Here is a 25,803-nt window from a genome sequence, read left to right on the forward strand (position 1 = left end):
TTCATCCGGACAGGGTAGTTCTACGTTTAGACCCGACCTTTCTTCCTAAGGTCAACTCTCTATTCCACAGGAAGCAAGAACTAATTTTGCCGGACTTCTGCTCGCACGGGAGCCATCCTACAGAGCTTAGGTGGCACAAACTAGATGTTAGGCGAGCGGTTAAAATCTATATTAGAAGGACTGAGGCCTTTAGAAGGTCCGAGTCATTATTTGTTTCATTTGCAGAACCAAAAAAGGGTCTGGGCGTCTCTCCTGGTTCGATCAGCCGATGGATCCGGGACTGCATAGGGGAGGCGTATAAGGCTAGAGCTCAGAATCCACCTCAAGGGGTCACGGCGCACTCTACTCGCAGTGCAGCCACGTCAGCGGCTTGGAGAACTCAAGCCTCGATCGAGGACATATGTCGGGCTGCGACGTGGAAGACTCCCTCTACATTCACTAAACATTACAGACTGGATGCCTATGCTTCAGCTGAGGCATCTTTTGGGAGAAGGGTATTACAGAGGGTGTGTTCCTCTCCAGCTGCCCTGACATAACAATCTCCCTCCCATTTAATTGGAACTTGGGTATATCCCATATTGGACTCTCCTTCCAGATGCAATGGAGAACAACCGTTGTACCTACCTGAATGGTCTTCTCAGTGCACTGGAAGGAGAGTCCAAACCCACCCAGCATTGGATTGTTTCAGGGAAGCTGGGGTGTAATTCATGCTGTATATATATAGTTACATAGATATTTGTTCAATAAATTGTGTTGGATTATATTATCTTTCGTTTTTAAAACTGAGCTCACTGGGGGCAGGCAAGGGGCGGTGCCTAATATTATGCTAATTTTAAACTCAGTCTCGACCAATAGGATTGAGAATAACCCATATTGGACTCTCCTTCCAGTGCACTGAGAAGACCGTTCAGGTAGGTACAACGGTTCTTTCACCACACATGTGGTAGTTTATCACTGGGTAATCTTTTTGATGAAATACAGTGATCCCTCGAGTTTCGCGATCTCGATCTTCGCGAAACGCTATATCGCGATTTTTCAACAAATGATACCATCTCGATCTTCGCGAAACGCTATATCGCGATTTTTCAAAAAATAATAAATTAAAAATACGTGCGCGGTTTTTCCCGCCCGATGACGTCACGCGTCATCACCAAACTGATGTCTACCATTGCTGGTTGGCCGAAATCTCGGCCAATCAGCTTTGCCATTGCAATAAGTTTGCCCGGCAATGGTGATACAGCAAAATTTCAGCCAATCAGCGTTGTCATTGCAAACATTTCGCCCGACAATGCTGATGGACAGAAATCTCGGCCAATCAGTGTTGTTTGCTCAGCGTGCTTTGCTTTGAAATTTTTGGAACTTTTGGAGCTGTTTGTCGGAGCTGTTTGTCGGAGCTGTTTGTCGGATCTGTTTCTTGGACCTGTTTCTTGGATCTGTTTCTTGGAGCTGTTTCTTGGAGCTGTTTGTGAAGACTTCTTGGAAGATGGCACCTAAACGTTGCATGCGGAGTGGAGGCGGCGACGCTAAAAAGAGCAGGAAGATGCTGACAATCAAGGAGAAAATTGAACTTTTGGACATGCTGAAAGCGGGACGTTCTAATGTAGATGTTGGTCGGCATTATGGGATCAACGAATTGACTGTGCGATACATTCGGAAAGACGAAAAGAAGATAAGGCAAACTTCTCAGATAACATTCAACAAGGCTGAAAAAAGAATGGTGACGCCTAGAAACAAACGCCTTATGAAGATGGAAGCTGCTTTGTCTGTGTGGGTACAAGACTGCCGCAAAAAGAGCATTGCTTTGGATACGAACACTATACGAACCAAGGCGCAGCAATTGTACAACCGTCTTGAAGACACAGAAGGAGGCGATGCAGATGAGGGAAACCCAGGTGAGGGCTGGGGTTTTTTATTCTTTCATTACTGTATTTAAGTGTTTTTTAAGGAAGGAGGGAGGAAGGGAGGGAGGGAGGGATGGAAGGAGGGAGGGAAGGAAGGAAGGAGGGAGGGATGGAAGGAGGGAGGGATGGAAGGAGGGAGGGAAGGAAGGAGGGATGGAAGGAGGGAGGGATGGACGGAGGGATGGAAGGAGGGAGGGAGGGAGGGAGAGGAGGGAGGGAGGGATGGAAGGAGGGAGGGATGGAAGGAAGGAGGGAAGGAGGGAGGGAGGGATGGAAGGAGGGAGGGATGGAAGGAGGGAGGGATGGAAGGAGGGAGGGAGAGAAGGGAAGGCAGGAGGGAGGGAGGGAGGGATGGAAGGAAGGAGGGATGGAAGGAAGAAAGGAGGGAGGGATGGAAGGAGGGAGGGATGGAAGGAGGGATGGAAGGAGGGAGGGATGGAAGGAGGGAGGGAGGGATGGAAGGAGGGAGGGAGGGAGGGATGGAAGGACTGTATGCTTTCATTCAAGTCACTTCTCTCTCCCTTTCCTGTCATTCTCTGTAGATGAAGGTGCTGGTGACTCTGAAGACCCCCAGCCATCAACATCTTCTGCTTCTCCAGCCCCAGCCACATTCACAGCAAGCAAAGGGTGGTTTGAGAAATTTCAACGGCGCTATGGCCTGAAGAGTGTGTCATTGCATGGAGAAGCTGCCTCAGCAGATACAGGTGCAGCCGAAAACTTTGTCCAGCGCACGTTTAAAGATCTAATTGCAGAAGGGGGCTACCTTCCAGAACAGGTGTTCAACATGGATGAAACAGGCCTGTTCTGGAAGAGGATGCCTTCACGGACTTTCTTGATGCAAGATGAAGCCAAAGCCCCTGGCTTTAAGGGCATGAAAGATAGAGTGACTTTGATCATGTGTGGGAATGCAGCAGGCTTTTTGATGAAGCCAGGGCTAATTTATAAGTCACGAAATCCAAGAGCCCTCAAGAACAGAAATAAGAATGCATTGCCAGTGTACTGGATGCATAATCCTAAAGCATGGATTACAAAACCCCTCACGCGGGACTGGTTTCATCAGTGCTTCATCCCACAGGTGAAGGATTATTTGGCTGCCAAAGGACTCAATTTCAAAGTGCTTTTCCTAATGGACAATGCTGGAGGCCATAATGACCTGGCACATGAACATGATGGGGTGCAAGTCGAATTCTTGCCACCAAACACCACATCGCTTATCCAGCCGATGGATCAAGGTGTTATCCGCGCATTTAAGGCACTGTACACGCGCAATTCTCTTGGAAGCATCGTGGAAGCAATGGATGCTGATGAAAACTTCACATTGAAGGCCTACTGGCGTCAGTACACAATTGCATCTTGTCTGAAGAACATTCAGAATGCCTTAATGGATATGAAGTCACAGACAATGAATGCCTGCTGGAGGAAATTGTGGCCAGAAGTGGTGCATGATTACAGGGGATTTGCTCCTGAAGAAATTCAAGATGCTGCAGTCCAGAACTCTGTGAAGCTGGCACAGGCACTGGGTGGAGAAGGCTTCGTTGACATGACACCAGAGGAAGTCAATGGTTTGCTTGATGAGCATGGCCTACCGCTGACAGACAGAGATCTGGAGGAGCTGACCAGGTCAGCGAGTGAAGAAGATGAGGAAGAGGAAGCTGAACAAGCTGAGGAAGAAGAAGATGTTGGCCTAACGCTTGAGCGGCTTGCAGAACTGAACAGAGATGCTGCAAATGTACAACGCATGGTGGAACTTTGGGATCCCAACATCACTCGCTCTATACAATTTAAGGCCTCCCTTGACAACACCTTTGCACCATACAGAGCCATGTTAGCCAAGAAAAAGAAAATGTGCCAACAACTGCCCATAACTATGTTTGTCACAAAAACCACGAGGTCTGTCACACCATCACCTGCAGCGTCCATTGTAGACATGGTGATAGAAGAAGATCCCGATTTATCCTAGTTATGCTAACCCCCCCCCCAAAAAATGTAAAAATGTAAATAAATATTGTTATTATTTCTATCAGGATGACTAAGTGTGTTATTCAATGTGTACAGTACAGGTACAGGTAGAGGTACAGTACAGTACATTAAGGGGATGGGAAATGGTAATTTGTGGGTTGAAAGTGTTGGGACTGAGTGGCATACAGAAGAATGAATGAATGACTGAGTGAATGAAATTCAAACACAGGTGAGGGCTGGGGGTTTTTATTCTGTCATTGTTTAAGTGCTTTTTTACGAAAGGAAGGAATGAGGGAGGGAAGGAGGGAGGGAGAGAAGGGATGGAAGGAAGGAGGGATGGAAGGAGGGAGGGAGAGGAGGGAGGGATGGAAGGAGGACATGAGGGCAAACCATCCAGCGTCTAATTGGACTTGAAAATCAGAAGTGGGGGAGGTGTTCTCACTCAGAACTAGCAACTTGAGAGGGCAAAACATCCAGCATCTAATTGGACTTGAAAATCAGAAGTGGGGGAGGTGTTCTCACTCAGAACTAGCAACTTGAGAGGGCAAAACATCCAGGTTCTAAATGGAATTGAAAATCAGAAGTGGGGGAGGTGTTCTCACTCAGAACTAGCAACTTGAGAGGGCAAAACATCCAGGTTCTAATTCGCCTTGAAAATCAGAACTGGGGGAGGTGTTCTCACTCAGAACTAGCAACTTTAGAGGGCAAAACATCCAGGTTCTAATTGGACTTGAAAATCAGAAGGAGGGGAAGTGTTCTCATTCAGAACTAGCAACTTGAGAGGGCAAAACATCCAGGTTCTAATTGGACTTGAAAATCAGAAGTAGGGGAAGTGTTCTCACTCAGAACTAGCAACTTGAGAGGGCAAAACATCCAGGTTCTGATTCGCCTTGAAAATCAGAACTGGGGGAGGTGTTCTCACTCTGAACTAGCAACTTGAGAGGGCAAAACATCCAGGTTCTAATTCGCCTTGAAAATCAGAACTGGGGGAGGTGTTCTCACTCAGAACTAGCAACTTTAGAGGGCAAAACATCCATGTTCTAATTGGACTTGAAAATCAGAAGTAGGGGAAGTGTTCTCACTCAGAACTAGCAACTTGAGAGGGCAAAACATCCAGGTTCTAATTGGACTTGAAAATCAGAAGTGACAGAAGTGTTCTCACTAAGAACTAGCAACTTGAGAGGGCAAAACATCCAGCGTCTAATTGGACTTGAAAATCAGAAGTGGCGGAGGTGTTCTCACTCAGAACTAGAAACATGAGGGCAAAACATCCAGCGTCTAATTGGACTTGAATATCAGAAGTGGGGGAGGTGTTCTCACTCAGAACTAGCAACTTGAGAGGGCGAAAAATCCACGTTCTAAGGAGAGAGAGATGGGGAGGGCGAATCAGGCGGGGCGGGGGGGTAGCGGCGAGGAGCCTGTTTTCCATGCGCGGCCATGGAAAACGACGCGCATGCGCAGATGGTGTTTTTACTTCCGCACCGCTACATCGCGAAAAATCGATTATCGCGAGGGGTCTTGGAACGGAACCCTCGCGATAATCGAGGGATCACTGTAATACCAAAATACATAAAAGCAGAAGTCCATTTATAAGCTAGAGCAATATTTCTGAGTGAGCCTACATAGATACAAAAATATTTAAAATTATCTATTCTGTTAAACTATTGAGAATGATATCAAGATGTTGGTAACAAAAAATCAGTATTGATATAATATCTTCCAAGTCTCTAGCCACATCTGGGTTTATTTCAATTAAATCTTGCTAATAAATTCAGAAATTGTATTTCTTTATTGTACTAAAATTTAATATATCAACTTGGAACCTAATGAATATTTTACTATGGTCTGAAAAAATAATATGGTTCAGACTTACATTGCATTTTTTGGTTTTAATGTAGACATGACTTCATAATTTGGAATAAATCCAGTTCTTAAAATGTAACTGCTCATTAGATTTAATTAGGGAAGAAATATTTATTTGGTCATTTTAGTAGTAATACTTAAAGGTAGTAGTAGTTAAATGTTTTCTATGTTGTGTTGACTTGGTAAAATATCCTTGTATATACAGATTTGGCAGTGTGGAGGAAAATTATTGTTTGTGCCTTGTTCTCGTGTTGGGCACATATATCGTCTCCAGGGATGGCAAGGGAATCCACCTCCAGCTTATGTTGGATCATCTCCTACTTTAAAGGTAATGCTTATGTTCTTAAAATATTAACAATGTAAATCTGCTCATCATTTCATTATTTGGTTCCATTTTACAACTTTTCTTGCCCATTATTAAGTGAAACACTATAAGTGTTAAGTTAGTAAAGTTAAATTAGTTAAGTTGACTTTACTTGTCAGAAGGTCACAAAAGTTGCTCACATGATCCTGGGACACTTCAAATGTCATACTTGCCAAACATCTGAATTTTAATCATGACCAAGGGGGACGCTACAATGGTCATAAGTGTAAAAATGGTCATAAGTCATTTTTATCAGTGATGTTGTAATTTTAAACGAGAAAGTCATTAAATGAACTGTTGTAAGTCAAAAATTATCTGTAGTTGCTTTCCCTTTTTTATATATATGCATTAATTTTGTGTTTTTCAGAACTATGTCCGTGTTGTTGAAGTCTGGTGGGATGAATTCAAAGATTATTTCTATGCTAGTCGTCCTGAAACGAAAGCACTAGCTTATGGTGATATATCAGACCTGAAAAAATTTCGTGAAGATCACAAATGCAAAAGCTTTAAATGGTTTATGGAAGAAATAGCCTATGATATAACTTCTCATTATCCTCTGCCACCTAGAAATGTGGAGTGGGGAGAGGTAACTACTATTTCATCTAAGTCAGTATTTTGATACTCTCCTGAGCTAATACTAGCCTTGTCTTTCTAAGAATGTATATTGAATGAGGAGTATATAGGAATCTTGTAAGGAATAGGTGTCTTATATATAGAAAAGAAATTAACGTATGTAAACTGTTAGAATCATTTTAGACCACATATTAAATCATATTAATTTAAATTCAGATGTTCTGAATAAAATCAGTGTGTCAGTAAACTGTTTTTTCAGCTAGGAGTTGCCAACCAACTAGAGATACATATACCATTATAACTGCCTGAGCTGAAACTGAAAATTTAGATTTTTTTGAAACCATTGAAAAAAGTAGCAGATATTTATTTATTTATTGCATTTATACGCCACTCACTCCAAAACAAATATACTAACATCAGATTTTAGGCATTATGGTCTGGAAGAGAATTAAAATATTAGTTATATGAACAGAGAATTGTTTCCCAAGGTTAGGCACTATAAAAATGAAAACACATTTTAAAATTAATTGTTATAGATAGAATGACCCTTTTGCTTTTTCAGAGGAGAATTTTGTAATAAATAAGTCAATGGAAGTTAAAATAAGTACTGTCTTTATGAAATTGAATTTAGACAGCAAAGAGAAGGGTTAGTAAAAAAGTGGTTTACAGTGTTCCCTCGATTTTCGCAGGGGATGCGTTCCGAGACCACCCACGAAAGTTGAATTTCCGCGAAGTAGAGATGCGGAAGTAAATACACTATTTTTGGCTATGAACAGTATCACAAGCCATCCCTTAACACTTTAAACCCCTAAATTGCAATTTCCCATTCCCTTAGCAACCATTTAGATTATTATTCACCATGTTTCTTTATTAAAGTTTATTTAAAAAAATATTTATTAAAGGTGGACGAAAGTTTGGTGATGATATATGACGTCATCGGGCAGGGAAAAATGTGGTATAGGGGGAAAAACAGCACCCCCCCCGAACCCCGAACTTTTGCCAAACTTCCGGGTTCGGGGTTGGGGGGGGTGCTGGGAAGCCCCCCAGCCCGGCTGTGACCTTTTAAAACAGCCGCGCGGCTTCCCAGAAGTTCGGCAAAAGTTCGGGGTTGGGGAGGGGTGCTGGGAAGCCCCACCGCCCGGCTGTCACCTTTTAAAACAAGGTGACAGCCAGGCGGCAGCGGGTTTTTTGCGTTTTTTTTTTTTTTGGTTGCACGGATTAATTGACTTTACATTGTTTCCTATGGGAAACAGTGTTTCGTCTTACGAACCTTTCGTCTTACGAACCTCCCCCTAGAACCAATTAAGTTCGTAAGATGAGGTTTGACTGTATAGAGAATTAAATAAAAGCAATAGTTACTAAAATGATTCAGGGAATTACACATCATTAACATTTTGTGCACAGATTACTTCTTTGAAATAAACTGCCTGTTCTTTGCCTATAACAAAAATAATTCTTGTTCTCATGCAGCAGATATTTTCAATATGTTTCATTAGACTTCATTGATTATTGTGGTTGCTGCTGTGAGATAATCTTTAATATATAATACAATTTATATATTATGGTAAGAATATTAGGACAGATTCATTTATATATGTCATTTTCTGGAAACCATGCTTTAGATAGTCAGTGGAATCTATAAAGGGAGGATACTCTGTGCTGATAATTGAGAGTTGAAAAGAAGATTAGGTATATGCACAAATTCTCTTCCTTGTTTTTCATTTTAGTACTCCATAATCCAGGGCTAAGGAACCTGTGGCCTCTAGATACTAGTGAACTACAGTTCAGCGTTTCTACTATGCCTCACAAAAAAACATTGTGGCTATAGTTCACCAATACCTCGAGAGTTTTATGTTCCTCATAAGTGAAGCTCCTTTGAGAGTGAACACAACATAAATAATAAGGAGTTTTACAGGGTTTACTTTGAATCTTTTGTTATTTGATATACTATTTACCTTTACATATGCATGGGTTATATTAAGCTGTTCTCCATGGAGGGTAGAGCTAGCATTCAGAATGTGTTATCCTCATCCAATTAGAATGAAGAACTGGGTCTGTCGATCATCTTTGAAGTTCCATCTGCTCCTTTCATCCAGCCAGTCTACAGTTAATTATTGTGACTGCAGTGCAATAAGGACCGGCAGGTTTCCAAAATGTAGGCAGACATCTCTCCCCCCCCCCCCCCATTCCAGCCGACTGGCTTGTGTCCTACCTCGGGGATCTTACAATCTCTTACCACAGGCACAGTCCTAATTCGGAGGGCTCAGCAGACAACAGTCAGTCTCTCCTTCAGGAGAAGAACGAGCAGGCTGACTTTAAACTGTTGGAGGACGAAGGATTATCCCCAGAACAACCAGCTTCATCTGGCCTATTCCCTCTGGCCTTGTTTAAATCTCTGCTCTACAATGCCGCAATGCCGCTGGGTTTGCTAATCCTATTGCTGTCTCAACCGGGCTCCCGTCTGGTCCTTAGCATTCCTTATTTGTGGAATTTACACCTGAGCTGGATATAATTCCTGATCCTCAGTTGTTTTTGGACAATGTGCCACACCAATGGTCTGTTCTAGCATCCAGACCCATGCCCTCTCTATGGACAGGAAATCCTTCAATGTAGCTCCTGAATTGTCATCTCTTCTGAATGTCACAGCCATGGATGACCCAGTTGCAGCTCTGTATTCCCCTAACATGATGCCAGGGGAGTTGGAAGACCTATTGAAGCCAGAGGAGCAGCATACTGAACAGGCTCTCCTAAAGGCACATCAGGCAGTGGCTTGGGCCATTAGGGCCTCTTCCTCGGCATCGCTCTTCTCTGAACGTCACTTGTATGGCTCCAGCAGATTCAAGAGCTTCTCCCAAGTTCTGATCTATGTGCGCAGCAAGACCTCATCAAAGTCATAGCAGCCACCCAATCCTTGACAACTCTGCACACTACTCTGCACGCTTCTAGGTTCGCCTCAAAGGCCATTGCTGTTTCTGTTGTCACCAAGTGCATGCATTGGTTATGCTAATGGTCAGCGGATTTCCACCGTAAGTGGCGGCTGGTGTTCAGCTGCTGGCCCTATCCAGGGCCAGCAGCTGTTTGGGGAGGCCCTAGATCCAATTTTGGTTCAATATCATGACAAGAGAAAGAGCCTTTTCTCTTTCTCAAGGAAAGTTAATTTTTGCTGTTTCCCCTATGTCCAGTGGCTCTTTCAGGCTACTGACCAGGGTTTCAGCTTCTCCTGATCCAGGGTCAGTACAGATCTAGACAACATCAGTCCCAAGATAGATCCATCAGGGGGAGGCAATTTAAACAACCTTTCTGAAGGGGAGGAGCCCACCCCCTCCATCGTTCTAGATAATCCCTTATCTGACCCCCCCAGGGCATGTCCCTGGTATGTTTGTGTGTATGTTTGGTTTTATAATAAGGGTTTTTAGTTGTTTTATTATTGCATTGTTACATGTTGTTTTTATCATTGTTGTTAGCTGCCCCGAGTCTACGGAGAAGGGCGGCATACAAATCCAATAAATTATTATTATTATTATAATTATTATTAATTATGCCAATGTGTGGGAGCAGACCACCCAGAATAGATGGATTAAGAAAACTATGCTTTGGTCTCTCTTTGGAGTTCACCTCGACTCCCCCAAAGTTCTTTCTAAAATGTCCAGCTTCCAGAGTGATCTCTAAGAGAGCACTTATGGATGTGGCTATCCAGCACTTGCTGGGTCTCAGGGCCATCCAGCAGGTACCGTTGGACCAACAGGGAGACCAGATTTTATTCCATCTTATTTCTGGTTTCCAATTCCTCAGGGGGGGGGGGTGGAGGCTGATATTAGATCTAAAGCATCTTAAACTGAATATAAGATACCGCAGGTTTGAGATGCACTCCCTCAGTTCTATCCTGGGGGTGTCCGCAGGAGTGATTTCCAGGCATCTCTGGAATTAACAGAAGCCTACCTACACATCCCCGTTCACCATCAATATAGCCAATACCTCAGGTTCTGTTACGCAGGGAGGCATTTTCAATATAGGGCCCTTTGCTTTGGCCTGTCCTCAGCACCTAGGGTATTCACTAAGGTAATAGCAAATATTGAAGCTCATCTCAGGTCCCTGCTCATGCGTGTCCAATGTTACCTGGATGATGTTTTATTTCAGGCCACCTCTATACACCTTGTGGTGTAACTATTATAACCTTGTGACAGCATGGGTTTTCAGTTAATTTGGCCAAGAGTCACCTATCTCCCTCCACTTCTCTGTCCCATTTAGGGGTCATTATTGAGTCCCTAGAGTGTAAGGTTTTCCTTTCTCAGAAGACAGGACAGTATTAATGAGATAGCAGATCAAGTTTCATGTGAGCCGAGGGGAAAATGATTTCTAGTATGGGTATAAAACCGTGGGCACGCCTGCATTCAGTGGTTCAGTGGTTCCTCTTAATTTTTCAGAGATCCAGCAGAGGTCATCAACAGCTAAGGTGCAGGGTCCTCTGCAGGTCTTGTGCTCCGTTCTCTGATGGAATTTCTTGGCCATCTCCCAGGGTATCTATTCCAAGAACTGTCCAGGATAGTAATAATAATTTATACCAGCCTGTCCAGCTGGGGGACTCACATAGAGGACTCATACCCCAAGGTCAATGATCGTCAGCAGAGGCCAAATGTTCTATCAACTGGCTAGAACTCCAGTTTTCCTTGTCCACAAGCATTCCCAGCCCCAGGTCTCTGGATGACACATACGGACAATGTGGCAACCAAGGCCCATGTCAGCCGGCAAGTGGGGACTTGATCGCAGACATTGATAGAGGCGCTGAAACTGGGCCTTTGGGCAGAGCAACATCTTCTCCCCCTCATATTTCCAGGGTCTCCAATGCATAAGTGGATTGGCTCATCCGCCAGGCAGTGGATCATGCCGAGTGGCGACTTTAACCTGCCGTATTTCAGGATCTCACTAGCCAGTTCAACAGCTGGTAGTCGACCTATTCACCGCCCCGGATAATGGCCAGATTCTATTCTTGTTACCCATCCCAGGAGGCAGAGAGGGCCAACCCTTTGAGGACCCTGTATGCCTTCTATATACCTTTTCCTTCTTGCCAAGCTTACTCAAGGTGATACAGAAGATGTTGGAGGAATGGACCAAGTTCCTTCTCTTGGTTCCTCACTGGCCATGGCAGGCATGGTTTGCAGACCTGAAGACCCTATCATGGAGACTTCCCTTAACACCAGACTCTCTCAGCCAGGAAGCATTGGTTCACCTGGGTCCCTGGTGGTTCTAGTTGACCACCTGGTGGTTCAGCGGGGATCTCTCAAATGACTAAACTATGATGCCAATATCACTGCCACCATCCAGGTTTCTAGGAAACCCTGCACTGATTGCATATATTCAGCAACATGGAAAGCTTTTTGTGATTCGTATGAATCGGAGGGCTGCTCACCTCTTCAGGTGCCGATTCCTAAGATTCTGAAGTTCTCCACTGCATCTGGAAGGAGAGTCCAACATGGGTAATTTACCAATCTTATTGGTAGAGACTGAGTTAATTTAAATATTTAAATATGAGGTAGTCACCACCCCTTAGCAGCCCCCAATACCTCAGTTTTAAAAACTCAGTCTTAGTGTAGAGACTGTTGAGTTTTCTTCTGTGTGAAGTATTAATAATAATATTAAAAATAAAAATAATAATAATAATAATAATAATAATGATAATAAAATTATTAATTTTTCTGTTTTTCTCCCCTTTCTATTTTGCAGGTGCTGTGAATCAAGAAAGGGATTTCAAGGGGTCTCTGCCCTCCGCGGGCAGAATCACCCCCACCGTAACTCTCCTCGAGCTTCCCTTCCCTCAGTGGGTACCATGCTTAACGAGGAGCACCTCAGCCTAGGGTCCTCGGCCTCAGTGGTCATACCCGGCTGTCAGCTGAAGGTGAGGGGGTCCGCCCTCCTCACTGGGAAGCTTGAAATGCAGGATTTCGTCGAAAAACCGAAGGCGGCTTGATTTGGAGCCGGGCCAGCGCCTCTCAGCTGTTCGGCGGCTATTGATTGAAGCCGCCGCCACCGCCAAAAAGCCATTTGCCGAGCCGCAAAGCCGCCGGGATCGGCTGGATCAAGGAGGCGAATCGTGGGGGGGCATGGCCCTTACAGGGAAGCGCCCCGAGTTGGCGAAGGTGGCAAAAAGAGCGGGAATCGCCATTTTGGGGCAACTAGTTCCCGCGCCCGCCATGTTTGGGCGGGCGGATGGTTGCTCTCCGCCCAATCATTGGGCGCGATCAACCTGTACGGCGCAGGCGTAGGCTCTGAGGTGCCTAAACGCCATTTTACAGATAGTTGGTCGGTGACAGCCGTGCCTGTCAACGTATCTATTCACTTTCTGTCAATATAACAACTGTTAACTGTGAGTAATGGAGGAAAAGACCTTAGAGAAAACATCTTCTCCCACTGTAATGCCTCAGGATAAAGGCAAGGGGAAGTCCAAGGAAAAATCTAAGGCTCCAGCCTCTTCTTCTATCAAGGAGGCAGAGAGGCGCATTAAAGCGTTGGAGCAGAGACTGGAGGCAGCCCTCTTAACTCCAAGAACCGTCTCTCCCTTATTGCAGGCCAGGGATCCACCAGCCCAATCTGTTTTGAGACCATCAGAAACTTTTTCAGAGAGAGAGTGGTCTCCAGAGAGGCAGCACCCTTTTATGCCTCAGGTTGTTCCTGCATCTGGGTCTCAGCAACAGAGACCAGGGTCTGCCAGCCACTCATTGAGGAGTGCCTCATCTGCCACCTTTACGCCCACTGCGGCTGGGCTGCGTGTGCAACCGGATACCTGGCAGCAGATGTCCCCTGCATTACAGGGACTCATCTCTGATGTTTACTCACAAGGGATGGCTGTGGGGGTGCAACAGAATGTCCAACACCCCCGCCCAACACAGCCCAGGAACCTATGGGCTGCACCGCCCCCCTCGGGTATGGGGTCCTGGATGGAGGAGCCGTCACCCCTAGAGGACGCCGAAAAAGAATATGACTTTTCGGATGATGAGACAGCTCCTGATCCTCCTGTGACAGCTGGGCTCTTTAAGGCTCCCCTTTTCAAGATTCTGCTTCATAAAGCTAAGCAGGTGGCGGACTTACCTGGTCCAACCAAGGCTACTGAGGCCTTAGATGACCCTAAGCCATCGGCAGTACTATTCAAGGAGCCCCAACCCGAGACTGATCATGTGCCATCCTTGGAGATATTCAGGCAGAGCATCAAGCACCCATGGCAGCAGCCTGCAGCAGCACAAGGCCCTTCGGTCATAGAAAGGAAGTTTTATACTTTGGATGATGACATGGAGAAGCTGCTGGAATTTCCGCCCATTGACCAGCCGGTGATGACCTTGATTTCAAAGGCCTTGGTACCATCTGAAACCGGCGATAGCTTGAAACCGGAGGATAGGAAGGCGGAGATTTTACTGAGGAAATCTCACCAAATGGCTAGCTGGGCGTTTAGGGCAGCGACCGCAGCTTCATTTTTCAATCAGGCTTCAATAATGTAGCTGCAGGAGGTTCAAGCCCGCCTAGGTCCAGAAGAAGGTCGCTTACGTCAGGACCTAAGTAAATTGTTGGCAGCTGCGGAATTCTCAGCAGATGCCACCCTCCATGCCGCTAAATTCTCGGCTAGAGGGATGGCGGCGTCACTGGCCTCCAGACGCCTCCTTTGGCTGAGGAGCTGGCCAGCAGACCTGAAGTCCAAGTGGAACCTGGCATCATCTCCATACCAAGGGGAAAAGCTCTTTGGAGAAGCCTTGGACCCTGTCCTCATTGAGGATAAGGACAAACGGCAGACCCTGCCTAGAGCATACAGACGCCGGGAATGTAGGCCCAATCCTTACGCTCGCTGTCAGCCATTTCGGTGGGACTCCGCTTCGGCGATGGGGCAGAATAATAGGTCATACATGCAGAACCAGTATGGCCAACCCACCTTTAGAGGGGACCGCGCGGCCTTTCAGGATAGGCCCAGAGGGTACCAGCAGGCTCAGCATCCTTTCAGAGGGAACCAAAGGGGTTTCAGGCGCACAAAATGACTTGGCTTCTTTACAGCCCATAGAAGGCAAACTCCAACGCTTCAGCGCCTCCTGGAGGAATACCTCCTCCGACAAATGGGCAATAGCCACGATATCCCGAGGACTGCGCCTGGAGTTCCTGCAGCCCCCACCAAACCGGTTTGTCACTTGCCCGTTAACGCGAGACCCGTTCAAAAGACGTCATCTACAGCTGGAGATAACTCATCTTCTCAATATACAAGCAATAGAGAGGGTGCCAAAACATGCCAAAGGCACGGGATTCTATTCCATGGTGTTCCTGGTGCCAAAGTCATCGGGAAGGTTCAGGATGATCCTAAACCTGAAATTCCTGAATACCTTCATTCGGTATCGCAGATTTCGCATGCATTCCTTGCAATCGATCCTGTCCTCGATTCGGCACAACGATCTTCTCACCTCTATCGACCTCAAAGAGGCTTACCTGCATGTTCCGGTTTGGCCAGCTCATCGGCGTTTCCTCAGGTTTTGCCTCGACGGTGTCCACTACCAATACCGTGCCATGCCGTTTGGCCTGTCGTCGGCTCCCCGTACCTTCACAAAGCTGATGGACATCCTGACAGCACATCTCAGGTCCCAGTCCATACAGGTCATGGCGTACTTGGACGACATCATCGTTCTGTCCAAGTCCATGGCCCAAGCGCAACAAGATCTGGCGCTCACACAGGAAGTTCTGGAATGGCATGGGTATACGGTAAACGAGGAGAAGAGTCATCTTCACCCTACCACAAGGATCCAACATCTGGGGTCCATCATAGACACCGTAAAAGACACTGTTTCCTTGACTCCAGAAATGTTACTCAATATCCGGAGGTTGGTAACCAGTCTAAGGCGACAGCGACAGATACCGCTGGCGACGTTATCCAAAGTGCTTGGGACTCTTGTCTCATCCATAGGGATTGTTCCATGGGCTCGGCATCACATCAGGGGCCTGCAATGCTTCCTCCTTCCGGCCCAGAGAGACAAGGTGAGTCACTCGCACCGGAAAGTGAGACTTCCGGCAACAGTCAAGCATTCGCTAGGATGGTGGTTGTCCCCGGTGTTGCTTCAAGGTTCTCCTCTTCAGAGTCACGAGCGCGTGATCATCACAACGGATGCGAGCCTGTCTGGCTGGGGGGCTCACATGGGTCCTCATATGGCTCAGGGCCTATGGTCTCAGGAGGAGTTAACCCCAGTCAATATCAACTTTCTCGAACTCAGAGCAGTTTTCCTAGCTCTTCAGGCCTTCGCTCCCTGGGTCCAGGACAGGCATGTCCTGATTTTAACGGACAATGTGGCCACAAAGGCCCACCTGAACCATCAAGGGGGTACGAAGTCACATCGCCTAATGATTCAAACCACGGACCTTTTATATTGGGCCGAGACTCATCTGGCCTCGTTATCGGCGGAGCATATTGCGGGGACCAGCAACGTACAAGCAGACTGGTTGAGCAGGGCCATTCTGGATCCTTCGGAGTGGCGTCTGGACCCAGCGCTTTTCAAACAAATAGTGCTTTGGTTTGGACTTCCGCTGTTGGACCTCTTCGCAACCCCGGCCAACACCCAATTGGAGAGGTTTTATTCCCGGTTTCCATCGCCAGGGGCGGAGGGGGTCAATGCCCTTTGGTCAACCTGGCCCCAAGGTCTACTTTACGCCTTTCCCCCAACGTGTCTCATCCAAAGAGTGTTAGACAAAATAATTCGGGAGGGGGCAGAGGTGATAGTGGTAGCTTCCCATTGGCCGAGATGTCCTTGGTTTGCAGACCTAGTAGCCCTGTCGGTGTCTTCCCCGTGGAGGATTCCGGACCACGAAATAATGCTGTGTCAGGGGTCAGTTCCCCATCCGAACCCTCAGTGGTTCAAACTGACGGTCTGGCACTTGAAAGGGCAGGTCTGAAACATCAACTTTTGCCAGACGATGTAATATCTACCATGCAGGCAGCTCGTCGTCCATCAACGGTGCGGATATATCAGGCCACATGGGCGGCCTTTTGTAGGTTTTGTTCGGACCACCACCTTAATCCGGGGGAGGCTTCGATAGTGTCCATTTTACAATTCCTACAGTCAGGGGTCGAGAGAGGATTAGCTCCAAATACCTTGAAAAGACACTTAGCTGCTCTGGCAACCGTCATTCGGTTGCCTCACGCTCGATCATTAGCACAACATCCTTGGATCAGGGATTTTATTAAGGGCGCAATTAATACTCACTCGCCTCCAGTACACAGATTCCCAACATGTGACCTCTCCCTGGTGCTCCGGGCACTTACAGCGCCTCCTTTCGAGCCGATGAGGACGATTCCTATACGTTTACTCTCGCTAAAGACAGCCTTTTTAGTGGCAATTACGTCAGCACGCCGAGTATCAGAACTGTCGGCTCTGTCTACACGGACAGATTTGTGTGTCTTCCACCCAGACAGGGTTGTATTGAGGTTAGACCCATCATTTATTCCCAAGGTTAATTCTGGCTTCCATAGAGCGCAGGAATTAGTGCTGCCGGACTTTTGCACACATGGGCAGCACCCTCTAGAGTTGAGGTGGCACAAGGTAGATGTTCGGAGGGCCTTGAAGATCTACATCAGACGGACTGGACATTTCAGGAAATCGGAAAGATTATTTGTGTCCTTTGGCCAACGATCAATGGGTCTTGCAGTATCATCAAGATCCATCAGTCGCTGGCTAAGGAATTGTATTGAGGAGGTTTACAAAGCTCGGTCTCAATTACCACCGACCGGGGTGACAGCGCATTCCACTAGAAGTGCAGCCACGTCGGCTGCTTGGAGTACTCAGGCGTCCATTGAGGACATTTGCAGGGCGGCTACGTGGGCGTCTCCTACAACCTTCATACGCCATTACAAGCTGGACTCAGTAGCTTCGGCGGAAGCTTCATTTGGGAGACGGGTTTTGCAGCAAGTGTGTTCAACTCCTGCGACCGTAGCTCAGCCTTTTCCCTCCCATGGGCCGTAATCTTTGGTATATCCCATGTTGGACTCTCCTTCCAGATGCAGTGGAGAAGAACCGTTGTACATACCTGAACGGTCTTCTTGATGCACTGGAAGGAGAGTCCAAACCCACCCGGCATGGTTGTTTTGCCAAGTCGACGGAGTCTTGGGGTTACAAGTTGAATAGTTATGAGGTTATATGGTTATTGTTCAATAAACAGGTTATCCTTAAACTGGCTTCGTTTTTAAAACTGAGGTATTGGGGGCTGCTAAGGGGCGGTGACTACCTCATATTTAAATATTTAAATTAACTCAGTCTCTACCAATAAGATTGGTAAATTACCCATGTTGGACTCTCCTTCCAGTGCATCGAGAAGACCGTTCAGGTATGTACAACGGTTCTTCCTCCAGAGGAGTCTGGAAATGAGCCTCTTCCCCAACACCCTTCAGCGGCAGGTGGAGGCATTGTCATTGATGCACTCCTGAGAAGGCTTTGAATCATTGGCTCAGTTTCCCACAGTCATGCCAAAAATCAAATTGTGGTTCCATGAGGCGCAGGAGGTAGTGTTTCCTGATTTTTGTCTATATCTGTATCACCTGTGGCACACATGGGACATTTGCAGGGCTCTCCAAATTTATATTGACCGACATCTATGATCTATAAATCAGAAGCCCTCTTGGCGGGGTTCTTACCTCACCAAGAGGTTAGACCCACATCAGCAGGTAGATCAGAGCCACAATTGCAAATGCATATGGTCTTCTTAACCAACAACATCCGGATTGCATCACGATGCATTCCACATGATCTGAGCTACACAGGTGTCCCTGGAGGAGGTGTGTTGGGCAGCAGGAAGAAGGAAGAACCTAGATAAGGGGTCCAGAGGTTTTTCCACCCATGGTATGTTTAGTTTGGGTATGTCCCATACTGAATGCTACCTTCTCGACCCTCCATGGAGAAGGGGCGTTGGTCTTACCCGATACACCTCTTTTCATGAGGTGGAGCTAGCATTCAGCCACACCCAATTTTATTTTCCGTTCCGGACCGACTGCACTAGTGTTAGCCACAATAAGGATGTTGGTCAGATGGGATTCAAGATTGTTTTCTATTTGACAGTGTTACCTGTGTAGCCACCTCGGGTCTGTTTCTTTGGCTTTGTTAAAACTGGGCCAAGATGGTGGACATAGCTTCAAAGATGATTGACAGACTCAGTCCTCACTCTGATTGGACAAGGACAATCCATTCTGAATGCTAGCTCCACCCATGAGAAGAGATGTACCTGCACCTTTTATTGAGGTTTACAAATAATAGTTTTCAATATTATTTTTACTTATTAAGTTGCTATATTGTAACAGTAGTGCAAATCATAAATGTGTTTCAGATTAGAGGTTTTGAAACAGCATACTGCATAGATAGTATGGGTCATACCAATGGAGGCTTTGTGGAACTTGGTCCATGCCACAGAATGGGAGGAAATCAAGTAAGTAGATTCAGATAATAGTTGTGAGCCAAAATATTAAATAAATTGCTTATGATTTTTAGATTGAAAGTTGTTCTCCTTCCCAATCCAAGATACATTTTTGTGATATAAATATTATTACAGTTATTTTCATGTGCGTGTCCGTGTGTCATAAGACTATAAACTGTCCCATATTCCTTGCCCCAATAAATACTGCGTATACTTTAATCTCTCTTATTGAGTTATTTGAAATTGTTTCTTTTAAAAAAAAATTGCTATCTAATGTATACAGGGAAACTGTCTTTGTGTAAAGAGATTTTGGGTTGCTTATTTATTTATTAGATTTCTGTGCCGCCCTTCTCGAGACGACTCAGGGCGGTGTACAACATTATAAATGCAACAATATATATAAAGAAATCTAAATTATTTCTGCTGTTGTACTTCTGGGTTGTACTTCTGCTTCAGTTTATATGAGTTACTACCTTAACTTCCATACCATATAAGTAGAAATAATATTCTATTTACACAATGGTTGTCAACCTTTCTAATGCCGCAACCCCTTAATACAATTCCTCATGTTGTGGTGATCCCCAATCATAAGTCTAGCACCAGTTCTCCCAATGGAGCTTTAAGCTCATTGGCTGGAAGGTCAGAGGGCACCCCCAATGTGAATGCCTGATTGGTCGGATTGTAAAAATATGTTGCAAAGTGCCAGAATACAATCTTTAGTTCCTAACACCCTCGGAAATTTGTCTTTTCCCATGGTCTTAGGTGACCCCTGTGAAATGGTCATTCAACCCCCAAAGGGTTGGGAATCACTGGTTACACTTAGAACTTAACAGTTTAGTTTCTATGTACCCTTGGCTTATTGTAGACTTTCAAATTTTGTTCTGAAATTTTCTGAATTCAGAAGCTGAAATGTCCCAGAACTTTCTGCACGAAATTGTTTATTTGAACTAATTGTTCAATTTTCAAAAGAATGCAAAGGTTTTCTCTATATTAATAAAATGGTGATCCATAAAATATTCCTATTTTCAATATGCATATCTAAGTTATTTCAATTATGTGCATCAAATTATAGATTGTAAGTATTGCAATTGTGCTTGTTTCATGCATTCTTGATATATTTTATATCTGTGATATACTAGTTAAGTTTCTTAGTTAGGAATAGATTGATACACTTTCAAATTTATCCTTAAATGGTAATATTTAGCACATAGTTTTTTATTATTTTCTCATAATTATTTATTTTTGCCAATACTGTACATATTTAAGAATGCCTGTTTAGTTATAGGTGATTTCAGTTTTACTTATATGCATTAATATGTTTTATATGTTAACATTTTTCAGTTATTAGAACAAAATATGCATTGTTTTTAATATTCATTTTTAGCTCTTCAGAATTAATGAAGCCAACCAACTGATGCAATATGACCAGTGCTTGATTAAAGGACCTGATGGAGCAAAAGTTATGATTACACATTGCAATTTAAATGAATACAAGGAGTGGCAGTACTTTAAGGTATCTGATTAGTGCTGAGAGTTCCATTACAATAATGATAATTAATTTTGTTTATGAATTTTAGATAAATTTAAATCATAGCAAAAAACAGGTTGAGCTAGACATGAAATATTATCTTCGGATGAATGGATTCATCTACGTAACTGCCTTTGTCCATCATAGAAATTATTACTGGTTATGAACAAGATTTAATGAATTTGTCTACAACATAGCATAGCCCTAATATGTATGTATTAATATATTTATGTATTATTTAGTGACCTAAAAGGCAAGGGGAACAGATAAAGAAGTTGCAAGCACACTTGAACTACTTGTATTTACTTACTTTCCTCCTTATTTATAAAATTCGTGTGCTACTTGAAACCTTACTGCTCTCTACATGTCTTACTTCCATTATACAGTACAATGCAAAATTATACTAATTAAATAATGCAATTGGCAATTAAGCAGTAAAAGTAATAATATAACATTCATAGGATGCTGGCACCAGTTATTGCACTTAACTCTCTAAAGCCCTTGTGGGTTGGGATATTCATTTCCACGGCAAGCTACTCCAGAGGAAAGAAACTGTGACAGAGTTTTCCATATGCACTGGTAAATGGGGTCTTTTAAGCAGGGGCTTCCTAATTGTTTCGGTAGGGGAGCAAAAACTCTATTTTCATACTATCCCTGGGCTCAGCTGCCTATACTGCCAAGGCTCTAAATGATCTTCATCTTCTAGAACTTTCTACAACTTCAGTTATATCATTTACTCAGTAGCTTACCCCAAAAGAAAGGTTAAATATAGAAAGTTCTTTAATTTTGATGTGCCAGACTTGGCCTTGAATGGGCAAACCAGTGGCTCGTTAAGGACCTCTGGCATCTCCTCTCACACATTGACAACATTATACATACCTTCAAATACAATATATTTGAATTCCTTTGTATAACTTTTTTCTTGTGAATCTAAGTAGCAGCTTGTCAAAAACTCAAGATTTATAGAATTGTCAGGCTTAGACAGGTTGCTCCAACTAATAGTTCCTAACCTATATTCCTACTCTGCTGTTGAGGGCGAAGCTAAAGAAAAACTAAATTTGTTGTTTTTAATTAAAAACTAATAGTTTATTGCTTCTGTTTTTCAGGATCTTCATAGATTTACTCACATCTCATCAGGGAAATGCTTGGACCGTTCAGAAGTTCTACATCAAATATTTATTTCAGATTGTGACTCAGATAAAGCAACACAAAAATGGGAAATGAACAATATCCTAAGTGTGTAGACAAAATAGCTGCATCTACCTACTGACAAATTTAATTTGTATAGAACTGAAAATAACCTGAAAACTGCTGCAACTGTATAGCTGGGAGCCTGGAATGTCCTGATCTGGATGAAGGACTTAGACGAACTATGATAGATGCATCATCTGCAGTTAATGTTTACAAAAACTGCTCTTACCTTAAACGTCAATAGATGTTTACATCTCTTTGCTTTCTTTTAGGATGTTGTTTTAAGATGCTCTGGCTTATCATTTAAAGTGCTTTGACTTGTTTCACTGGAACAAAGTTAGAAGCACAAGCTTGGATCCAAAGTAGTAGAAGGTTGTTTCTACATAGGTAAGAGGACATTTCCTTTTCCTCTTATGGTGACAACCCTATCCTAGAGCCCTCCTTAAGGACCTTCTATAAACTTTCTGAATGGTGTAAAGGGCTGAAAATCAGCAACTTCCCAGGTGTGATTAAGTGCCTTTCACTTGGGCACAAGCAAAAGAATTGGATCCAAGTATCTGTTGTCTTCTTTGGGATTACACTCAGGGGTTTGCAGGCAGTTTGTTTTTTAATTCCAACATTCACACTTGAAAAAAAACCTTGGTATGTAATATGGGAGTATTGACTTGTTATATATTGTTTTGGTTTTACATTTTACTAAGCACTGCCACAGGTTTATAGCCCAGGTGGCCTTTCAGTCATGCTGCTTTTTTGAAAAAAAGAATCTTCAGTACATTTAGTGCTCTTTAATTTTTTTCCCTTACCTAACCAGAGAAATTTGTTACAGCATAAATATATTGAAGTCTCTCTTTTCTTATTAGAAACAGGAAAAAATTGCAGTGTCTTCATTATGTTTAAATAATGTTCTAATTTTACTAGTATACCCTTTATTCCTAATTAGTACATTAAATAATTTGTGTATAAAGCATATCAATAATGTTATATAAATATCCAAAATAGTAATGTTAAAACATCTTGAACATTTTGAATGATTAAACTGGTGTAAAGGGTAGCACTTAAATCTATGAACCATTTGTGTGAAATAGCATTGAAACAGATTATGTCTTCTATAATTTGATGCCTCTAGTGGAATTTTTTGCAGATACAAGCACTAAATTATCCCTTATGTAACAAAATAAGTCAGAAATGAAAAAGTTCTACATCTGCCTAATATGGAATAGCAAAATTTATCTAGCTTAGTTCATAAACATGAATCCAATTTCTTAATAATTTTTGAATTATTTACAGGCAGTATTTGGTAAGAAATCTATCTATTAATAGTAGAATTGGAGAGTGGGTTTTTGTTTCTTTGGTACATAACTTGAAAACTTCATTCTTCCAAATAAATAGTTTAATTAAGAGAAGTTTTGAATAATTAGATTTGCCCATAGCATGAAGACAAAACCATACATATAAAATTAAATATATACAGCACATTAGCATTGTGCTATGACTCTGTTTCAGTTTCAGAAATGTACTTGGGATAATTCAGTGATATAAACATGACATCTGTCTTCATTTCTTTATATATTTCTTTTCCTGAGAATACAAGAGCTGTAGAGGGAAGCTGTGCAATCTAAAACTGTTTTAGAGTTGCATATAAATTATATAATCACACTCCTGTATTTCCTGAATCACCTTTTCCAAACTATTTTGGAAGCACTGCTCAGTCCTAACTAGTTAAAAAAAGAATACTTAAAAAAAGTTTAATTAATAAAATACATATTCAGTCTTAAAGTGATTTCAGATTCATTTTAAAATTAAATGGTTTTTAAATGGTTTTATTTTTAATTACAAAAATGAGCAGCATGATAGCTTAGTGGTGAAGAGGCTTGTCTCCCACTTGGAAGTTGAGAGTTCAATCCTAGGTGGTGGCATATGTTTCCTAGAGCACAAAAGAAATATCTATTACAAACTGAGTAGCATCAGGAAAGAGATCTAGCCAGTAAATGCTCAGCTCCATCCAGTTGCCCTGACCCTAACCTGAATTAAAGGATTATGGGGTCGTAAATAGGGAGTTTATTGAATTACAAAAATAATTTCAGTAGTGCAAATCTTTGACACTGATTTTATCTACTCCTAAAAGAGTGTGATGGAGATTCTTTATCTTTATTTAAAAGACCTTAAGACCAGATACATGTAATTTAGTTTTAGGGTTATTTTATTTTTCAACTATCTGATATTTGGGTATTAATTGTTAATTTAGAAATAAAAGTGGAAGATGGGAAGGGGTGAAAACATTTCTGGGCATATTTAATATTTCCTTGAATTATTTCATTTTTGAATAAATATGAATCATATTACTATGCATAAGTGAAAGAGATTGCACATTGTGCAAGTGTGTATGTGCAAAAGGGTATTGTGTGCAATCCATTTAAAATGATAATGTGAGAATGGATCTGTATTTTTAAACGTAACTGTTATAGCATAAGCCGTTACTCCTAATGACTTTTCATACTGTAACCTGCTTTTTAAGAAGTAGATCCCATATACTTGCTCTGTAAGTTGATCACTATGCATTTTTACTCATTTTATAAATTTGATTTATGCAGATTTTGATACACTGTATGTTTCTGTAAAGATTGTATAAATCTAAAAATGTTTTACAAGAATTCTGGGGATTTTTCTGTATATCTTCTGGGCTGCTTGTTTTTTAGGTGAAGAAATAAATTTTAACTTGTGGGTTTATAACATGTTTGCACCAATAATTGATCATTTATTTATTTATTTATTTATTTATTAGATATGTATACCGCCCCTCTCCGGAGACTCGGAGCGGCTCACAACAATAAAACACAGTACAAATCCAATGATAAAAACAGTTTAAAACCATTAATATAAAAACAGTCATGCATCCCAGACAAACCATGCATAAAACGGAATGGCCCGGGAATCAATTTCTCCATGCCTGACGGCAGAGTTGGGTTTTAAGGAGTTTGTGAAAGGCAAGGAGGGTAGGGGCAGTCTTGATCTCTGGGGGCAGTTGATTCCAGAGGGTCAGGGCCGCCACAGAGAAGGTTCTTCCCCTGGGACCCGCCAGACAACATTGTTTCGTCGATGGGACCCGGAGAAGGCCAACTCTATGGGATATAATCGGTTGCTGAGATTTGTGCGGCAGCAGGCGGTCCCATAGATATTCTGGTCCGATGCCATGAAGGGCTTTATAGGTCATAACCAACTTTGAATTGTGACCGTAAACTGATCAGCAACCAATGCAGACTGCGGAGTGTTGGTGAGAGATGGGCATATCTGGGAAAGCCCATGATTGCTCTCGCAGCTGCATTCTGTACGATCTAAAGTTTCCAAATACTCTTCAAAGGTAGCCCCAAGTAGAAAGCATTACAGTAGTCAAACCTCGAGGTGATGAGGGCATGAGTGACTGTGAGCAGTCATTCCCGGTTCAAGTAGGGCCGGAACTGGTGCACCAGGCGAACCTGGGCAAACGTCCCCCTCGCCATAGCCGAAAGACTTTCTCTTTCTGCATCGCTTCTCTAGATCAGTGTTTTTCAACCAGTGTGCCATGGCACACTAGTGTGCCGCGAGACATGGTCAGGTGTGCCGCAAAGAAGGAAGCTCAGGTTCCAGTCTCGCAACTTTTTGTTGAGAGAGTGAGAGTGAGAAAGAAAGAGAGAAAGAAAGAGAGAGAGAGAAAGAAAGCAAGAGAGAGAGAGAGAGAGTGAGAGAAAGAGCGAAAAAAGAGAAAGAGAGAAAGCAAGAGTGAGAGAGAAAGAAGGCAAGAGAAAGAGAAAGAAAGCAAGAGAGAGAGAGAAAAGGAGAGGAAAGGAGAGAGAGAGAAATGAGCAAAAAGGGGAGGAAAAAAGAGAAATGAGAAAATGATTGAGACAGAGAATGAGAGGAAAGAGAGAGAAACAAAAGAGAGAGAGAAGTGACTCTTGATTTAAAACATATGATAAAAAGCACCCAAAGAATAAGAGGAAAAAAAACCCGGCCCTCACCTGTTTTTGGAAATG

The 25,803-nt window shown here is 43.3% G+C and overlaps 2 protein-coding genes across 4 annotated transcripts in view; both read left to right on the plus strand.

Annotated features, from left to right (window-relative positions):
* Positions 1–24,525, plus strand: part of GALNT7 (polypeptide N-acetylgalactosaminyltransferase 7) — a 76,349-nt gene extending 51,824 nt beyond the window's left edge. For all 3 annotated transcript variants that reach the window (XM_070757449.1, XM_070757447.1, XM_070757448.1), the window contains exons 8-12: positions 5,929–6,051; positions 6,455–6,673; positions 18,988–19,086; positions 20,459–20,587; positions 21,709–24,525. In XM_070757449.1, coding sequence (XP_070613550.1) covers positions 5,929–6,051; positions 6,455–6,673; positions 18,988–19,086; positions 20,459–20,587; positions 21,709–21,846 — 708 coding nt within the window. In that variant the 3' untranslated portion in view covers positions 21,847–24,525. The remainder of the gene's footprint in view (positions 1–5,928; positions 6,052–6,454; positions 6,674–18,987; positions 19,087–20,458; positions 20,588–21,708) is intronic.
* LOC139170352 (tigger transposable element-derived protein 1-like) lies at positions 983–3,921 on the plus strand. The gene is made up of 2 exons (XM_070757450.1): positions 983–1,892; positions 2,444–3,921. The coding sequence occupies exons 1-2, from the start codon at positions 1,484–1,486 to the stop codon at positions 3,859–3,861; spliced, it is 1,827 nt and encodes a 608-aa protein (XP_070613551.1). The 5' UTR covers positions 983–1,483; the 3' UTR covers positions 3,862–3,921.
* Positions 24,526–25,803: the final 1,278 nt, after the last annotated feature.

Source organism: Erythrolamprus reginae, chromosome 7 (assembly GCF_031021105.1).
Source record: "Erythrolamprus reginae isolate rEryReg1 chromosome 7, rEryReg1.hap1, whole genome shotgun sequence".
NCBI classification, from domain to species: Eukaryota; Metazoa; Chordata; class Lepidosauria; order Squamata; family Dipsadidae; genus Erythrolamprus; species Erythrolamprus reginae.

What these genes read in the sequence shown, in the direction of transcription:
- LOC139170352 (XM_070757450.1), top strand. Translation starts at nt 1,484, where the DNA reads ATGGCACCTAAACGTTGCATGCGGAGTGGAGGCGGCGACGCTAAAAAG. An exon ending in TGCAGATGAGGGAAACCCAG is followed by an intron (nt 1,893 to 2,443) that starts GTGAGGGCTGGG and finishes CATTCTCTGTAG; the next exon opens with ATGAAGGTGCTGGTGACTCT.